Below are 20,185 nucleotides of genomic sequence, written 5' to 3'. Positions count from 1 at the left end.
AAAAACATGCGCCACTAACAACCATAAAAGGGCCACTAACTTCAGAAAATTAAGCAACTAAAGTTGACTAATTCTAGCTAGAAAATAGGAAAGCACTAAACTAAAACTAAGTAAAAAACAATAAGCTGGAAGTTCAAAAATGCCAATTGTCTAACACTCCTCCTTGGCATTTTCGTGACGAACACCAATGCTTTGCCTAAGATGTTCAAACCTTTCCTTTGGCATAGACTTAGTGAAAATGTCAGCTAGATGGTTCTCTGATGAGCAATGAACAAGCAACACTTCATTAGATTGATGGACTTCTCTAATAAAATGAAACTTGATCTTGATGTGATTAGTTCGACCATGAAACACTGGATTTTTTGAGATTGAAATTGCTGAACTGTTGTCACACATGATCCTGGTAGCTTCAGTTTGTTCATGGCCCAAATCCTTCAACATCTTCCTTAGCTAGATAGCTTGGTTCACAGCAGATGCAGCAGCTATGTACTCAATTTGTGCTGTTGATTGAGCTGTAGTTTCTTCTTTCCTAGAGCTCCAACTAAAACAACTTGTCCCCAAATAGAACAGATATCCAGAAGTGCTTCTGGAATCATCAACGCCGCCACCCCAATCACTGTCAGAGTAACCGACCAGATTCATAGTCTCTTCGGCAGAAGCTGGGAAAAATATTCCAAACTTGCTGGTTCCTTTTATATACCTTAACACTCTTTTAGCCGCTGTGAAGTGTGTGTCTCTAGGCAAATGCATGAACCTAGAGAGCAAACTTACAACAAATAGAATGTTAGGTCTGCTTGCGGTTAGATATAGAAGGTTACCATTTAAGCTTCTATACATACTATCAGCCACTTTTTTAGAATCCTCATCCTTGCCAAGCTTCACACCAGTAGAGATTGGAGTACTCACAGGTTTGCAGTCTTGCATTTTGAACCTGTTTAGAATATCTGAAATGTATTTCTGCTGGCATATAAAAATTCCATCACTGGCCTGCAACACTTCCATGCCAAGGAAGTACTTCATGACTCCAAGATCAGTCATTTCAAAGACTGACTCCATTTCATCCTTGAACCTTTGGATTAGTTCAATTTTGCTTCCTGTCACAAGCATGTCATCCACATAAATTGAGACAATTGAGGACTCACCACCAGTGACTTTCACATACAAAGTAGCTTCACTTTGACTTCTACTAAAGCCAAGTTGGTTGAGATGATTGTCCATCCTCTCATACCATGCCTTTGGGGCTTGTTTTAGTCCATACAAGGCCTTCGTTAAGAGATAAACTGATCCTCTTTTCCAGGAATGGAGAAATCATCAGGTTGCTCTATATAGATCTCTTCAGCAAGCAAACCATTCAAAAAAGTCGATTTGACATCAAGCTGATGAATCTGCTAGGAACTATGAGATGCAAATGCAAGAATAAGCTTGATTATGTCATACGTTGCTACTGGGGCAAATGTTTCCTAGTAATCCACACCATATTGTTGTGCGTATCCCTTCACCACCAATCTAGCCTTATGTTTGCAAATTGTTCCATCAGGATTGAGTTTTGTCTTGAAAATCCATTTTACACCAATCACCTTGCGGTTTCTAGGCCTGCCAACGAGTTGCCAGGTTCCATTCTTCTCGATCATGTGTATTTCAGCTTGCATAGCTCTCCTCCATGCTTGAGTGTCTTGTGCTTCAGCATAGGTTGTTGGTTCAGAGAGAACCAAATTACACCGCTGATAGACATCTTTTAAGATTCGGGTGCCACGCACTGGTTAGTCATCCACTAGTTCATCTTCCGCATGTTGAGGCTGCTCTCTTGAAAATAAATCAGAAAAAGAGATCGTCTGATTTTTCCAATCCCAAGAAGCTGCTTCATCAAACTTCACTTCTCGGCTGATAATTAGTTTTTCTATTTTAACAGAAAATCCTGTATCCTTTGGATGAACTATAGACCATAAATATGCCTTTCTGAGCCTTGTTGTCCAGCTTACTCCTCTTTGTTTCTGGAACTTATAATAACATATACACCCAAAGATTCTGTGTTGGTGTACTGATGGTTTGTTTCCACACCAAGCTTCATGTGGAGTCATGTCCTGCAAGGCCTTAGTAGGCAATCTGTTCAAAAAATATACCGAGGTATTGACCGCCTCCGCCCAAAACTGATTTGGGATCTTTCTTTCAAGCAAAAGACACCTGGCCATCTCCATTACTGTCCTGTTCTTCCTTTCAGACACGCCATTTTGGTGTGGAGTGTACGGTAATGTTAATTGACATTTAATACCTGTGCTATTACAAAACTCCACAAACTGAGAAGAAGTATATTCTCCTCCATTGTCAGACCTTAAAGCTTTAATACTGAGATTATATTGATTTTCTACTAAAGCTTTAAATTGTTTAAAAACATCAAAGACTTCACTCTTAAGTCTAATGAAATAAATCCAATACATTCTGGTGTAGTCATCAATAAAGAGGAGAAAATATTTTTTACCATTCAAGGAATCTGCTTTCATTGGGCCGCAGACATTCGTATGAATGAGCGAAAGTTTCTGGTTAGCTCCCCATACTTGATTTGCTTGAAATGGCAATTTTGTTTGCTTTCCCTGCTAATAGGTTTCATAAACTTGAGCATTAGAAAGTAATTCAGGCATATTTTCCACTAACTCCATTTTCATTTCTGCGATGCTTCTTAGATTGAAGTGACGAAACTTTTTGTGCCATAGGTTTGTACATGTTTGTGAAGTAATAGTGTAAGCCTGCTCAGTTATTTTCTCCCAATCAACTGAAAACATTCTGTTTCTTATCTTAACACAAAATAATTCTACTCCAGAAGGGTTAGAAACAGCACATTCCAGATTCTTAAAATGCAGAGAATAATTATTTTCAAGCATTTGTCCAACACTCAACAAAATTTTACTCATATCGGGTGTGTACAAAAAATCAGGAATAGTTTTGATACCTGATATTGTTGAGATAGATACTGTACCTCTGCCTTTGACTTCTACAGCCTAACCATTTCCCACTTTTACTTTGGATTTGTAAGTATCATCAAGGAATTTGAACATTTGAGCATCATTGCACAAGTGATGTGTGCAACCACTATCAAGAAGCCACAAATCAGAGGATTCATTGATTGAAAAGTATGAAACTGCAAAGAGTTGCTCCTCATGTGCATCTGCAGCTTCTGCTTCTTTTGCTTGCAAAGCTCCATAGGCCTTTGTTTTTGATTTGCAAACCTTGGATGTGTGCCCCGTCTGCTTACAGTTGCCGCATGTAGAATCAACTCTCCACCAACAGTACTTCTCTAGATGTGTAGTTTTTTTGCAATGTTTGCACAGAGGGAACTTTTGCTTTATATCTACACTATTGTTTCCTCCATCATGCTTGCCCTTGTTCTTTTGTTGAACTGTTGCATTCCTTATACCAAAATTTTTCTTTTGTACAGAGAAAGCTCCTTCAGTGAACTTGTCCCGTCTCGTAGTCCTTTGCTCTTGTGCTTGAAGAGCACTCATTAGTTCACCTAATGAGAGTTTCCTCAGGTCTTTGGATTCTTCAAGAGGGGAAATCTTAGATTCAAACCTCTCAGGAAGAGTCACAAGTACTTTCTCCACAATCCGTTTGTCAGTAAATTCTTCACCAAGAAGTCGAATGTTATTAACAATTAAGGAGATTCGATCAACATACTTATTGATTGTTTCATCTTCCTACATATTCAGGGATCCAAACTTTCTTTTCAGGTTCAACACTTGCATTTGACGTGTTCTATCGCTGCCTTGATATTCTTCTTTCAACGTATCCCAAACCTCTTTTGCTGTTTTACAAGCCATGATTCTATAGAACACGGAATCTGCCACAGCATTCTGCATAAGTGACTTGACTTTAGATTTCTTTGCCTTCTCTTCGTTGTTGGATTTGATCTGAGCCAAGGTAGGATTTGCTGGTAGAGCAGCAATTGGTTTATCTTCCGTCACAGTTTTCCAAAGTTCATAGGCTTTCAGAAAAGCTTGCATCTTCACAGACCAAATTTGGTAATTTTCACCGGTGAAAGTGAATGGTGGATTTAAAAGTAGGTTGTTGGATGCCATTTGTGCTGTAGGTTAAAACTTTTTGGACCTATAAGATCAACTAGAGGCTCTGATACCACTGTTGAAACAGAAACGGTCCAAGAAATTGAATTAAAGTATAAAAACATAGTGAACTTATGAAATTCCAGCCATTTCATTAACTTGCAGAAGTTCTAAATTTATACAAGGAAAAAAACTAACAATTTTCTATCTAGTAGCCACTTACGAAGTGGATGAAAAACTGAAAAAAAACATGTGCTACTAACAGCCATAAAAGGGCACTGACTTTAGAAAATTAAGCAACGAAAGTTGACTAAGTCTAGCTAGAAAATAGGGAAGCACTAAACTGAAACTAAGTAAATAACAATAAGATAGAAGTTCAAAAATGCCAATTATCTAACAAAAATGACTCTCAATGGATTGAAATGTCTGTCAATTACTTTTCAATGATTTTATTAAGCATTAAGGGTCTTTATATAGCCAACATAAAACACATAATCTTTGTAATTTGAAATTTAAAACAACCTAAAATATCTCAACAACTTAACTACAATTCAAAATTCAAATTTATCTTAAACTAAACAACTTATTTTGCTAAAAACTACTGTAGTAAATAAAATCAAATTACAATACTCCTCCTTTGCTTTAGTGACTGCAATTTTAAAAACTGCTCCTCAGTTTTTGCTCTAGCAGTTGTGTTGAATTTTTCTTGGTTATTTTTGAACTTGCACAGTTTTTTTGGATATTGATCTTTCTCTTTTTCTTTCTTTTTCTTCTTTTGATTTTGTGCTTCAAACATCTATTAATACATTGCCTTGTGTAGATTTTCTATTGAAAGTGCTTTTATTTGGACAATTGTAGGATTTACAAAGTGTTGTTGTAAGTGTTTTCTTCCATCACAGCAACACATATGACATAGGTTATAAAATATGATTTAATTTTCACTGATCAAAGCTAGATTTGTTCGTGAAACTCTTTTGGACATTCAAAGAGAGACTGTTGTTTGCCATTTTTTTAGGTTAAAAATAGCATGTGCTTTGAAAAAAGCGCAGGTTGAAAAATAGCCCTAATGGGTTAAAATGTATAGCCCTGACAGATTAAAAGGGTAGGCCTTACGGGTTAAAAAGGTATGGTAGTTCTTTGGAAGAACTCACAGATCCCGTAAGATCAATAAAACTCTGAAACCACTGATAGTTTTTTAAAAGATGGGGCAACAAAAAGGGGTTAAAATGACTCTCAATGGATTGAAATGTCTTTCAATTACTTTTCTATGATTTTATTGAGCATTGAGGGGTTTTAAATAGCTAACATAAAACACATAAGCTGCATAATTTGAAATTTAAAACAACCTAAAATATCTCAACAACTTAACTAAAATTCAAAATTCAAATTTATCTTAAACTAAACAACTTATTTTGCTAAAAACTACTGCAGTAACTAAAAACAAATTCAACAGAACCAGTTTTCTCCTTTTGATCCTTGAGGACAAGGATCTCATTGTGGAGGGAGTACTGTTATCAGAATTATATGGTAGCTGAGTCAGAAGACGAGTCAACAAAGCAGTTAGTTGTTAGTCAAATTAGTTAACCAGTTTTAGCAGGAAAGTTAGCTGTGAACAGTAACAGTTCTGGAAATTAGTTATTAACAGATTTGATTCAATTTATTCCCTTGTACTCCACTATAAGTACTTGTACAACTCATTTAGAAGGTTATGAATAGACACATTTGCGTTTTATCTATCTCTTCTTCAAAATCCGTTTCTTCTCTTCCATCAAACTTTGGCTAAACCCTTGAACTTCTCTGTAAGTTCCTGATTAGCTACTGGATCCTCGAACTCTTGATAGGGTTCCTGCAATTCAGATAACATCATACCTCCAAAAAAGGAATAGAGTACATCTCTGTCCCATTTACCATAAACCGTTTTCCTATTTTAGTGAGAGTTCCCTACGACTGAAGGTGAAGAAGAAGAAGGGATTCGACGGCGGCAGTTGAAGGATTAGAAACGGCACGACAATGAAGTGTTAGAGTTAGTCGTGAAACCAAGAAACATAGTGCAACTTCTAAATTGCTGGATCAATGTGGGCAATACTACAGTAAAGGAGGAGAGATGGAAGATTGTCCCAGCTTGCATATGGTGGACAGTATGGAAAGAAAGGAATTGAAGTTGTTTTGAGGGCAAGAAGAACAATTTACAGATTTTAAAGATGAATTGTCGAGCTCTTTATTATTTTTGGTGTAAACAGAAAGTTTTAGTACAGGCAGGAGATCTTTTGATGTTTTAGACTATCTGTGACAAAAAGCATAGATAGAGTCTGTTAGATTGTAATACCTTTTGGAAGGGGGACTACATTGATGTAGTAAATCTGTGGATATATGGATGGAAAGTTACCGTTCTCAAAAAAAAAGAAAAGAGAAGGGCTATTCTTTGTATAGGGCTATGCTGGGTTGCTAGTCTGGTTAAATCTTCTAATTTATAAGATATAGATATTGATTAGGTGCTTACATTTACACCATTTACGCTCTCCTTTATCCCCTTTTTGCGTCATCAGTAGCTTATTGGATGCATGCATTTTTTTTCTTATAGATATGAAATAATATTCTTTGCTTCTTCATCTTTTTTTATATTTTGGTATGGATATTTGATAGGCACTTAAGTACACAATGTTTACACTCTCCTTTATCCTCTTTTTGCTCCTTCATCAATAACTTATTTAGGATGCAGGTGAATATTAGAAGTGTTGATGAGGCTGTAGTGATTGGTGCCGCTCTCTCACTGTCTTCTTCAGCTTTTGTTCTGCAGGTAATTTCTTGTTAAGCTACAATGGCCTGATATGTTGCAAATGGCTTCTATTTTTTTGAGATGAAAAGGAGTGTGCAACGAGCAAATGCCTACTAAAGGCTTTTCTTTTAAAAAGTCTTCTTTCTGTTAAAGATTCATTTCTTGGGGGAACTCTTTGGCATCCTTTATTAATGGCAATTTATGTGCAAAGCTGCAACTTTCTAGGTTGAACTTTAATAGGGATATATTTGCATGGATACCTTGTAATGCCAATTTTTATGAGAAAGGTAACAGATTTGATAAAAACCACCCTTGGTACGTAAGAGGACACATAGTTACAACTTAAATATCGACTAGGCCCAGTGATGTTTAACAGGGACTCTACATCATCAACAAAACCTTCTTTACACCAAAAGTGAAACAAAAATAAACAGTTCATCTTGATCTTCTGTTGAGAGCTATGAATGTCTACAACACATCATGAGTTCCTTTCCTGTCACACTGTCCACTAAATACATGCCCCTTCCTCAAATTTTCTTTTGTCAAGATTGCCTCTTTAACCACTAACCAACAAAAACATTCTCTACTTTGAAGAGTATCTTCACTTTCCAGACATGTTTCCAATGCCATTCCCCAAAAAACTGCCCAGTTCTGTTTAAACCTGCATATGCAGAACCCACAGTGAAACTTCCTCTACTACACCTATCCCCCACCAGCTTATCCTTTTGTTCAGTAGTACCTATGAAGTTCTCCAACAGCTTGAAAAAGTCAACCAATCTACTGTTTTCCAGTCATTTAAGAGCCTGATGAAGCTTAAATTCCAACCCTCAGCCACTATGATCTTTGGATGCTTTACCATATTTAAAATGTCAGGCAAAACATCTTTGAGAGGATCATTTGCAATCCAATCATCATTCCAAAATGAGGTCCTAACACCATTTCCCACTTTTATGCTCACATACAAAGTCTATCCATTGTGCTTTTATGAGTCCCTACACTAATTCCGTATGTAGCTGACACCATCTTTCAACAACCTGTACTCTATATTTTTCACTTATCACCCTTCTCCGTAGGCCTGGTCCTCCATAGAGAATGTCCATAGCCACTTTATATGAAGGCTCTTGTTATGTTGTCTCAGATTTCTAATTCCCAAGCCCCCTCCTCCTTGCTACAAGTCACTAACTTCCCGTTCATTAAATGAACATATTCGTCCTGTACAAGTTAAAGTTCTATCTCTCTGAATCTCAAGCACGGGGCCACCTATGGCCCGTAGCTCCTTCTACGATCTATAGGATCCTTTCGTCGAACATAACTTGAGCTACTAGAATTTTCCAACTTCAGGACCCTCACTTACGAACCCCATATATAGATCGTAGGACCTTGTACGGTCCTTAGATCCACTCGTAACTTAAGCTAACGTAGGCAATTTTTCCCAAGTGCTTGGGCTTCCTACGATTGCCCTCCTACGGATTGTAGGTCTTCCTATGACCTGTAGGTCGGCTCATAGAAGCTTGCACCAACAACATTTCTGCAACTTTTTTCTTCGTTCTGACATTTCAACTTTCGGGGTATTACAATTACCTTTACTTTTTCACACTTGAACACCTTAGAATTTAGGCTCAAATATAGTCTCATTTTTTCCAATATTGATTAATCTTGTCGATGCAAATTAGTCGTATACACGTGACTTCGCCGTAAGTGAGACTCTTGCTGACGGTGTCCTCTTCTAACTCACATGTCTCTTAATCTAGAACTCGGATTGACGAGCGGTTTGTTTTTCTGGAAACTAGACTCAAATATCTCTAATTGGATAAGTCGTAAAGCCTCTAAGAGCCTGTTTGGATTGGCTGAAAAAAGTAGCTTTGAAGTCAAAAAATAAAAAGTCAAACTTAAATGACTTATAAGTTGAAAAATAAAAAGTAGGGAGAATCTTGCTTTTGATTTTTAACTTATTTTAAGTCAATTTTAACTTATTTTAAGTCATTTGTAAATTTGACAAACACTCTCATAACCTAAAAATGACTTAAAAGTTAGTCAAGCCAATCAAAACAGGCTCTAACTCTCCTTATCTTGGGAGATATGTTCATTTATAGTCAAACCATAAACATGGTCACTTAGTATTGTTCCCAATTGATGACACTTGCCACATTTGGCTTTACTTCAGTTGTGAACTCACTCTTTTAAGACCAAATACATTCCAAATCTTTCAAGTTCAACTAATTTCATTGACGGCAACATAGTCATACATGCACAAGTAATTATGAGGTGTTACAATAGTGGCATTCTGGGTGCAACTTATTTTGATTACTCTTTTTGGTGCTTAGAAGGTTTTTTTTTTTATATCATGACTGTGACTTTATATTGCAGCTATCCTGAAATTTCTCTAGTATCTAACTTTTATTTTGTACTTCAATTCTTTTCCATTATGACAAGACCAAGTTCTCTAGAAGTTTGCAAAGGAGTAGATTGTGTTCTTCATATCTAACCAAATTTTAGTCACAAGCTTAGAACTTCATCCTGTAACTGAATTTTAGCACCTTCAATTATAGAGACAACAAATGTCTTTAACACAGTTCCACAAGTTTAGCCACTACCCCTTTCATTCTCTCTGTAAGAACTTTAGCAAAAAGCTTGTAGATGCTGCCTATTAAGCTGATAGGTCTGAAATCTTTCAGTTCCTTGGCACCCTTCTTCTTTGAGATGGGAGTAATAAATGTTGCATTCAAACTTCTTCAAACACTTCCTGCTCATAGAAGTTTTGGAAAGCTTTCATGATATCCTCCTTTACCACCTCCCAACATTTTAAGAAGAAACCCATGGTGAATCCATCAAGCCCAGGTGCTTTATCAATTGCACACATTTTCTGACATTTCAGGACTTCACTATCCTACCCTCCCCAGACCCCACTTGTGGGATTTCATTGGGCATGTTGTTGTTGTTGTTGTTGTTGTTAGGACTTCACTATCCTCAAAGTTCCTTTGCAGGTTCTCCTTTCCTCCTTTATTAACCTGGGGCAATTAGCATCAGTGTAGGCAGGTCTCTGGTCAGTAGTCTCAGTATATAGCTTCTTGTAGAAATCTACTTTCTCCCTTTCAATTCTGGCAAGATCTTGGGTTAAGTTTTCCTTGGATTACTAGTTGATCAATGTTGTTGTACCTCTTGTGTGCATTGGCCATTTTGTGGAAGAACTTAGTGTTCCTATCCCCCTCCTTTAACCACAATGATCTTGATTTTTGTCTCCGTGAAATTTCTTCATAATTGAGCAATTCCTCGTACTACAGTAATCCAGAATTCTTCCTTGTTACCTCATCCTCTGTTAGTGCTCTACCCTTACTAACTTCATCATAAACAGCTAGTTCTTTGTGTAAGTTCATCCTTTTAGCTTCCATGTTCCCTTGATCATTCCTGCTCCAAACCTTAAGCTTTCCTTTCAATGCCTTAAGTTATGGAGCAAGTATAAATCCGGTCTCCCAGAGAAGCTGGAAGTGTCCCATTATTCCTTGATCCCGTTTGTGAACCCTTCTATGTCTAACTACCAGTTTTCAAACTTGAAATAATTTTTGTTTTGGTTGCACACTCCTCCCAATTAGACTTAGAACTTTGATGACGAACTTTTGTAAATCTAGAGTTTTTGAACCATGAGTTTGATGGAATCAGTAGACAAGGGCTCACATCAATTGACGAGATGTCTGCTTTACATACAAGTGGTATATGGGAGCTTATTTCTCTTCCTGTGGGTAAATCTACTGTTGGTTGTCATTGGGGAAAGACTACTCTTCGAGATCGATGCCATGAGCATATCATTGGATATGCAAATGGTGATTGGGCAGGATCACCCTTCGATAGATGTTCTATATCCCGAGATTGTGTTTTAATAGGATGTAATTTGGTGTCCTAAAAGAGTAAGAAACAGAGTGTGGTTGCTTGATCTAGTGCAAAAGCAAGATATCGAGCAATGGTTGTAACAACTTGTGAGGTAGTTTGGATTAAATAGTTGCTGAAAGCTAATATTTGGAGAAACTGGTCATATGGAACTTGTGTTTGATAACCACTCATTAAGTGGTTGTAAAGTTAAAAAAAAACTCACTTCATGGTTAAGATCTGAATGATTAAAGATTCAAACCTTGAAAACTAACAAACTGAATGACTGAGATCTGAATGATTAAGATTAAAACCTTCATTAGGTGCAAACAGATGAGGCCTTAAAGGTAATGTGCCCCTGCAACATTCAAAATCCTATGAGTACACTGGTAATGTGCTCCTTGTTTTATCTTATGTACTCCTTCAATTTATAGAAATATTCTTTGGTAATGTGCGTTGCGCATATGTCCCATTTAATGAGTACAACGTGTTTGAATTACAACAACATATTCAGTATAATCCCACAAGTAGGGTTTGAGGAGGGTGGTGTGTATGCCATGTTTACTGCTACCTTTTGCAGGTAGAATAAGTTTGAATTATAGAACAATTTTAAAAAAAGAGTAAGTTCCAGAAATTGAGAATGTTAATTCTATTTAGCTAACTTAATAAATGAGTAAATGTGATCCCACATAAGCCCTTGATGCCTAACAATAATTTCAATAACATGAGAATAGGTTAAAATTATATCTTCCTGCCAAATGTGCATTACATTTTAAGCAATATATAAGCCTCATGTCCTCTCTATTAGATGGAAAAGACACTGAAGTCATAGGGAAACTTCTTTGTCAAAGTGAGTTTTTCATTACCTACATGAAGAACAAATTTCATTGTTGTTGCATTTGCGAATTCACAAAAAAATTGAACCTACAAGAAAAAAATAGTGGATTTAATTTGTAGACAATTCAATATTGTCCAGTTCATGATGAATATATAATGAAAATTCCAAATCTAAGTAGGGATTGATAACCATGAAATTCAATTTAGGAAAGATAGTTTACAAAAATATCAAAAAGATTACTAATTGTAAAAAGGGAGTCAAGTTTATTAATCTTAATTCATTTTATTCCTCTTGAATCTTTAGATACTTCCTCCGTCAATGTTAACCAATTCCCAGAATATATTATGTGAGCACACGGTAAGGATTAACGTTGTAATGGAGCCCATCAACCTTTAGAGCATAAATTGCATTTTCAAATAGAAAATTAGAAAGCAAAATAGGTTAGATAAAAGTATATTGATCCAGGAACAAAAATATATGCTTAGAATTTGATGGTAGGTAGAGTCATATGCTATACAATGAGTATTTTAATGAAGTACTCCACTTAATTCCATGGACAAATGTGTTCCCTTCTCTCACTCCACCCCATCCCTCCCCCTTTTTAATCCAAAGTACCGTTTGCACTTGTAATTACAAGATTACAAAAGAAGAATTATTGAACTTACAAAGTAGTTGTTTTACCTCAAAAATGGAATTCTACATATGCTTTGGTGAGGATTACTTGGAATTTTGATCTCAAGAATATGGGTGCTTGCTAATAAAATTATCAATATCCCGTTTCTCATTTCACATTGGAACCAAAAAAGGCTGCTGGTTCTTGGTGAAATATATGTGTGGTAAAAGATATATTTAGTGTTCAGACTCAATTTTCCTTGCATCATATAAAAGTATGAACTTGCAAAATTAAAAAAGCAAGTACTAATTTAAGAGCTTATAGAATGCTGTTAATTGATATTACAAAGTGACCAAGCTAATTTAACTAAATGTTAAAAAAATGGAAGCACATAAATGAGGGACAATGCTGCAAATTCCCAAACTACTTCATTACTCCGTAAACCATCAACACTGGATTACATATATCCATCTAATTTGATCAAAGACTTCCTCATAAGCTGGTATTCAGATTTATATATCAAGGAATAATCTGATGGAAACTTGCAATAGTAATGCTACATCATTTATGTTACTTGATCCAACCAATTTTTAATGTCAAACTGGGTAAAATCTGGACAATACCTGACCTACTTCCTCACACAGAACAATGCATATTTTGGCAGAAACAAATGCTGATAATAAGTACAGCTATATCAACCAGTGATTTTTCAAAAACAATGTAACTAATGGATAATGAAATCATCTAAACTTGTGCAGGTTATAAAGTGATAGAAAAAATATCAGAAGGCAATAGGGGTAGAAGATAAATGAGCAAAAGTTTAAGTTATGAGATGAAAAGGCTCACGTTGAACTTGTGGTTAGAAAAAAATCTTTACAGTTAATGACATTAATGGGAGTTATTATTTACATTTAATAGGATGCCAATGTTTAATGGTGAAGGAAAGGGTGTTACGTTTGTCTTCTTCTAATTGAATATATATATATATTTGAAGTAATATCAAGTTGAAGGATGTTACAGTCACTTGACTTTATAAGGTTATTTTCGTAATCCAACTCTTAACTTGAGGGCTTCCCACTTATAATATAGTATATAAGTGTATATATATATATATATATATATATATATATGTGATGATATGATGTATGATATATGATATAATATGATGATATGATGATATGATGAAAAGAACCTGTTTGTACCCTTACAGTACCCTCTTGGAACTTGTCATTAAAACTTCTTCCTTACTATCAAAAAAAATTCACTGTAATACAGAGATGTTCAATTTTATTATTTTCGTAGCTTTATGTGAAAGATATACCTAAAAAATGAATGTTTTTATTAATACTGAAACTGTTTGTAGAGAAGTTTCATGTGTCTTTGCCTGTGTATGCTCGTTCTTACTTCTAGTTTTCTTATTTTTCTCTAATCTCTTTAGCTTTATTGAGTATAGTTTCTTATCATTAAAATTGCTGAATTAATGTGTTTGTGTGTGGGGGGTGGGGGTTACGTTATGTTAGCAGAACTTGAAATTATTGCTTGTGAATGGATCTATGGATTCTGTGCTCATTTTTGCGTAATTTTAGATTCTTGCAGAGAAGGGTGAGCTTCCAACTAGATTTGGCTCGGCTACATTGGGAATACTTCTTCTTCAGGTTATATTTGCATTTTACATGTATGACAATGTATTTTCTTTTTGAAGCAGTATGGTATTATAGATATAAAAAAACCAGCACTGCAAGAGTTCTGTGGTTACCCAGAAAATAATAAAAGAAACGAAAAAAAACAAGAAAACCCTGTGTGTGTGACCAAAAGATTCCAAGAATCATAGCAGGGTTTCATATCCTCTATCCTATCCTGTTTACACCAAAAACATATCAACCAAAATGCAACCTGATTTGATCTTCAAGAATGAATTCTCTTGTCCTTCAAAGCATCTCCTGTTGCTCTCTTTCCATATGCACCACCTGTTTTGTATTCCAGGCCTTCTTCATTTGCTTTCATAGTCCTTTCCTATTCCAGCATGACAGTAACTTAGTGGTAGAGCTTGGCAATACTCGTTTAATTCCCAAAATGTTCAAGAATAATTGCTACAGTCGTGCAGCATCTTTGCAATGCAGGTATAGATGTTTGATAATTTTTGCCTCTTCTTTACACATATGAAACCTGTTAACTATTTGGAATCCCCCTCTCTGTAAATTGTCCAGAGTCAAACAAGTTTTTTAGCTGCCAAACATTCGAAACAACTAACTTTCATAGGAGCTTGCAACTTCCAGATTTGCTTCTAGGGACCTATAAGAAACTGGTTCACTTCTTTCATGAGTATCGTTAGAATAGGAATAGGTATATACAATCCTATTTTAACAATTGTGTTATAACATAGCTTGACAGTATTAATCCCTTTGTTCTGGCCTCTCCCTATCAAATAATCTTCATTAGTGGTTAGGCTTACAAACATAGGTAATATACTGAAGAATTCAGCAACCTCATTCAGCTCCAATTTGTTTTATGTCTCTTCTGAATTTTATATTCCAACTTATGCCTTCCCAACATCGTGCTACTGTGAATTCTTTGTCAAGTACCAATCTATATATTACAGGGAAAACTTCTCTTCTGGGTGGATAGCCGAGGTTCTTTCGAAAACAGTCTCTCTATCTTCACAAGGTAGTGGTAAGGTCTACGTACACTATACCCTCCCCAGACCCTACATAGTGGGATTTCACTGGGTTTGTTGTTGTTTCCCTTCCATTACCTAACGTGAAGTCAATATGCTGTGAGAAAACAAGCCATAAGGAGCATATATTCCTCCAGAAACTAATTCCTTGTGAAGGGGCACCTCTTTTAGTGCATCATACATTTAAAGAACGAAATTTCTCTGCTATTACTCCCTCTACAAGGGGCCAGCTTTCACGCGGAATCTCCAAAACCACTTTATTAAAGGCTTCTGTTTTGTTTCCGTACGTTCCTAATGCGCAAACCTCCTTGCTCCTTTGTTGCAATGACAGTTCTCCATTTGACAAGATTAATCCCTTTGTATTATTTATTACTAGGGTTGGGTCAAATTTGGGCGAGTCGGGTCAAATTTGGGTGGATGATGATGGATCAAGATAACAAACGGGTCAATACCCAACCCAACCCAGATTTGCTGAGTCAAAATGGGTCAAGTAATGGGTTACACAACCGGTCTAGACCTAACTCAACCCAATCTTTACCAAGTTTAATTGTTTCTTAAAAATATTTTAGTACCTAATAAAATCACTTTTTTCTTTATTATGGATATATATATCATATCAAAATAATTTTTTTTTTAAAAAAATATTTTGACAAAATTTCTATGAGTCACTTTGGATTACATATCAACTCAATGTTTAATCGGTTGAGCTAATAAATTGGCGGTTTAACTTAAATGGGATGGGTTTAATTTTGCCACCTCTATTTATTACCTTGTCATCAAATCTCCTTTTTAGATTGTCTGTTTTCTTCTCCACTTGAAAACGTAGCCTCCCCCCACCCCACCCCACCCCCACCCCCACACCCAAAAAAGAACAAAGAAATAAGAAACAAAGAAGGTATTGTTTCTTCCGGTTAGCCAATCCGTTTCACATATAACTGTCACTTCCTTGCCAAATAAATTCAGATTTTGCTTTTGCCCCCTATCACAGTTATCTAGCAGGAAGAAACTCTGTTTGGAACCCTAAAACTGCAACATTCTGCAAATCTTGAATTGTGTTCACTGGAATTATTCCTCAAATATGTTACTTGATTAGACTCTAGTTTACAAAATTAAGGAAATCATTTGCATAGAGTAGATATTTAATAGAAAGGCAATTATCCTGTTTGCATTTTACTCTGAAACCACTGATCCAGTTAGCAGAAAGCCAGAAACTACAAAATCGATCATATTACCAAGTCTTTCCATTACCAACAAGAATAAGAAAGGGGAAGTGGGATCTCCTTGTCTGAGACTTCATTGGGAAGCAAAGAAACCCTGTGGTGATCCATTTATAAGTACACAGAGAACCTGACAGGGCTGATAAAATGACAAATCCGATTCAACCACTTCCTGTCAAAACCTAAACTTGTGAGGACCTTTAACAAGAATTTCCAAATCACATGATCATATGCCTCTTCAAAGTTTGCACATTATACCTGGTTCTTCTCTCTTAAGTCTTGATTAAAGTTTGCATCAACAATTTGCCTCCCTTTGAAGAGTGTCATTTGATTACTTGACACTAATTTTGGCATCACCATATTTAACCTCTCGGTGAGAATTAGGCCAATAGGTCTGTCTTTCAATTCTCTGGTCCATCAATTTACTTAACCTAATAAAAAAGTTTCGCTCCCAAGTTGTAGATTCAACCTTGTTGATTGAGACTGAGATTTTGGAACCCGACCTTCATGATACCATTCAAGGAAAAGAACTTGTTCAATGGTACTGATAGGAAAAGTTTGTACTATCGTTGAATTCAGTAAATGTTCAGCCGTCGAGTGTTTTGCATGATGTAATCTTTCTATGGCACCTACCTGATGCGAAATAGTACTGTGAGAAAGATGAAGAGGAAGAAGTTCCGTCGAAGATCTGCTCCTGTTTGGAGCAACATCGTCAATTTCTAAGATTAGCTATGATGTGTCTTCTTATAATATCCAATAAGTTGTTGCAGTAAATGAAGCACTGGTTCGGTACTTATCAATTAAAGTTAGACACTTTCAAGCCGAAGTACACAGATACCTGATTTCGGGACCACAATTTAAGCCGAACAGCTTCGGACATGCAGTGTCGGAAGTTGGGATTTACAAAGATAAACTTCATACAAAAATTTCATACTGCTGAAGTTAATGCACATATGACTTAACTTTAGTCAGTTTTGCCTGAAGTTCATGCACATATGGCTGAAGTTCAGTCATTTTGCCTTAACCTTAAGCAGAAATGTGTGAACTTCAGCCATATTACCTTTAGACAATTTAGTTTGAATTTTGTCTTGACACACCGCATATCTGAAGTTTTCTCTAAGTGGGAATACGTGCAAAAAATTTTAAAAAGTGGGTACCTGTTAAATAGCGGTATCCAAATAGGGTACCCTGTGAGATTTGTACCAATATCCAACCCATCTTTCACTTTGGATGTGACTCCTACTAAAGGAGGCCCAAATTTATCGGCCTTATTAAGATCAGTTGTTTTATGCAGATTTACCAAGACCAAGCGTTTCTTTGCAGTTTCCTTAATAATAACATCATTTATCCTCCACATGACTTCAACTTAAGATGAGGATTTATCTAAACTTCCTCCTACCATCACAAGGTAGGCATAACATTTGTTTACACACTACCCTCCCAAGACCCCACCTGTGGGATTTTACTAGGTTTGATGTTGTTGTTGTTGTGCCTTCAACACGGGATTTTGTAAGATGCTTGAAAATCTTATGAAAGTGAGTGAGAAAGAAAGGAAATTTCTGTTGGTAATAGATTGTGCAAGAATCTTAAACACAATTAATAGCCAATAAATCTGTCCGTATGGAGTGGACAAAACTCCAAGAAATTAATATTCAACCATATATTGTATCCTACTAAAATAATCCTGACTAGATATTTATAGGATACATATTGTCTACAACAAACAACTAGAAAACTGTAAAGCCTAATCTGATAATAGTTGGAATATTGGCAACTGCTGGAGAGTATCAAGGAGGCAGTTACTTAATGTTTGTGCTGACTAGTTCCATGTGCAGCTTCAGACTCTCTATTTCCCCTTTCAGGCTTTCTTTTTCTAAAATATGTCTTCAAAGGTGGGATCGTCCCCCTGAAAGGCGTCTTGTCCTCAAGGCGAAAGGAAGGAAATTAACCAGCAAGTAAGTCATACTCCTTCCAACTAGTTCCTTCAACAGAATGATGACTCCATTGAATGAGTGATTCTAAAGTTGAATTTCCAGGTCCTTTCACCAACGGTGCGATAATACTATTTTGGGCTCCACCATGAATTCCAAATCAGCTGAAAGCAGTAATGGTGGCGGTGATGGAATATCAGCATATACATAAGCTGGATGAAGCAAGGAAACATGAAAAATTGGATGTACCTTTGCCGTTGGAGGCAGCTGCGATTCATAAGCAGCAGGACCCATTTTGGGAACAATTTTATATGGGCCAAAATAGCAAGGAGACAACTTCTCATTAGGATGTCTGGCCACTCTTTTGACGATAAGGCTGTAGACGAAGTAGAACAACATCACTCACGTTAAAAGACAATTCATGTCGCTTTGAATCTGCTTGGGATTTCACATGAGATTGAGCCTTCAAGAAATTGGAGTGCAGTAACTTTGACTGCCAAAAGTAGCACTTCAAGATCAGCAAGTGTAGTTTCACCAGGAACAAAAGGATGCAATGGTGGGGGCTCCCTCCCATACACAACTTGAAAAGGAGTCATATTAGTTGATGAATGATAGTCCGTGTTGAAAGAATACTCAGACGAAGCTTAATATTGATACCGTGATTTAGGCTTTTCATGAGCAGAACAACGAAAATAGGCTTCAAGGCACCGATTCACCACCTCTCTTTGGCCATCAGATTGGGGATGGTAAGAAGTACCATACGAATACGAATATGAATACGACTAAGACATAAAAATTCTTTCCAAAAAGCACTCAAGAAAATAACATCACAATCTGAAAGGCTTTAACGAGGTAAGCCATGTAACAGGAAAATTTCCCTAAAAAACAAAGCAGTCACTGTTTTGGCAGCCAACGGATGAGATAAAGACAGAAAATGACTATATTTGCTGAACCTATCCACTCCTACAAGAAAATTGTCATAACCATTTGAAGAAGGAAGACCCACAATAAAGTCCAGGGAAACGTCTTCCCAAACTCAATTGGGAATCGCCAAAGGCTGCAAAAGACCACTTGGAGCCAAAATTTCATAATAACAATTCTAGCACTCCTCCTTTGCTTTAGTTACTGCAATTAAAAAACTACTCCTCAATTTTTGCTCTAGCAGTTGTTGAATTTTTCTTGGTTATTTTTGACCTTGCATATTTTTTGGATATTGATCTTTCTCTTTTTCTTTCTTTTTCTTCTTTTGATTTTGAGCTTTAAAAACACCTTCCATGACATTGTCTCGTGTAGAACTTCTTTTGAAAGTGTTTTTATTTGGACAATTCTAGGATTTACAAAGTGTTGTTGTAAGTATTTTTCTTCCATAACAACAACACATATGGCATAGGCCATAAAATATGATTTCATTTTCACTGACCAAATCTAATAGTTTTTGTCATTGAATTTTTTTTTGGCATTCAAAGAGAGACTGCTGCTTGACATCCTTTTTTTGAAAATTGGTTTAAAATAGCCTGTGCGTTGAAAAAAACACGGATTGAAAATAAACCTGATGGGTTAAGATGAATAGCCCTGACGGGTTAAAAATGGTATGATAGTTCTTTGAAAGAACTCATAGATCCCGTAAGATCAATAGAGCTCTTGAAACCACTGTTAGTTTTTTTAAAAGATGGGGCAACAAAAATGGGGTTAAAATGACTCTCAATGGATTGAAATGACTTTCAATAATTTCATTAAGCATTGAGAGGCTTTAAATAGCCAACATAAAATACATAATCTACATAATTTGAAATTTGAAATTTAAAACAACCTAAAATATTTCAACAACTCTAACAATGTAACAAAAATTCAAAATTCAAATTCATCTTAAATTAAACAACTTATTTTGCTAAATCTAATTCAATAACTAAAAACAAATTTCAACAATTATCAACCGGGATTTGCGTTAAAGATGGCTGGCAGACAGTGAAAGTTTCGAATGAGAAGAAAGGTCAGCAGAGAGTTGATCTAAAAGTTGCTTTGTTTATGGATCAACTTCAAATGCTTCCCTTAAAGTGCTAAAATCCAATGAAACATGCATCGCTAGAGTCAAAAGATCAGCATTTTGAAGACGGGGAGACGGCACATCGACTCCTTTATTTTGACTTCCTGCTTTATAGATAATAGTGAAATCAAATGGCAATAGCTTCATCAACAAACACTGCTGTTCAGCAATAGGTATCC

General features: G+C 36.1%; 1 protein-coding gene across 2 annotated transcripts in view; it reads left to right on the top strand.

Annotated features, from left to right (window-relative positions):
• LOC129902182 (K(+) efflux antiporter 3, chloroplastic) overlaps window positions 1–20,185 on the top strand; it is a 64,532-nt gene that overhangs the window by 21,896 nt on the left and 22,451 nt on the right. For both annotated transcript variants that reach the window (XM_055977263.1, XM_055977265.1), the window contains 2 exons: window positions 6,772–6,849; window positions 13,727–13,795. In XM_055977263.1, the coding sequence (XP_055833238.1) occupies window positions 6,772–6,849; window positions 13,727–13,795 (147 nt within the window). The remainder of the gene's footprint in view (window positions 1–6,771; window positions 6,850–13,726; window positions 13,796–20,185) is intronic.

The sequence above is a fragment of the Solanum dulcamara genome, chromosome 9 (assembly GCF_947179165.1).
Source record: "Solanum dulcamara chromosome 9, daSolDulc1.2, whole genome shotgun sequence".
Lineage (NCBI taxonomy): Eukaryota > Viridiplantae > Streptophyta > Magnoliopsida > Solanales > Solanaceae > Solanum > Solanum dulcamara.
This window is presented reverse-complemented; position numbering and strand designations above follow the sequence as displayed.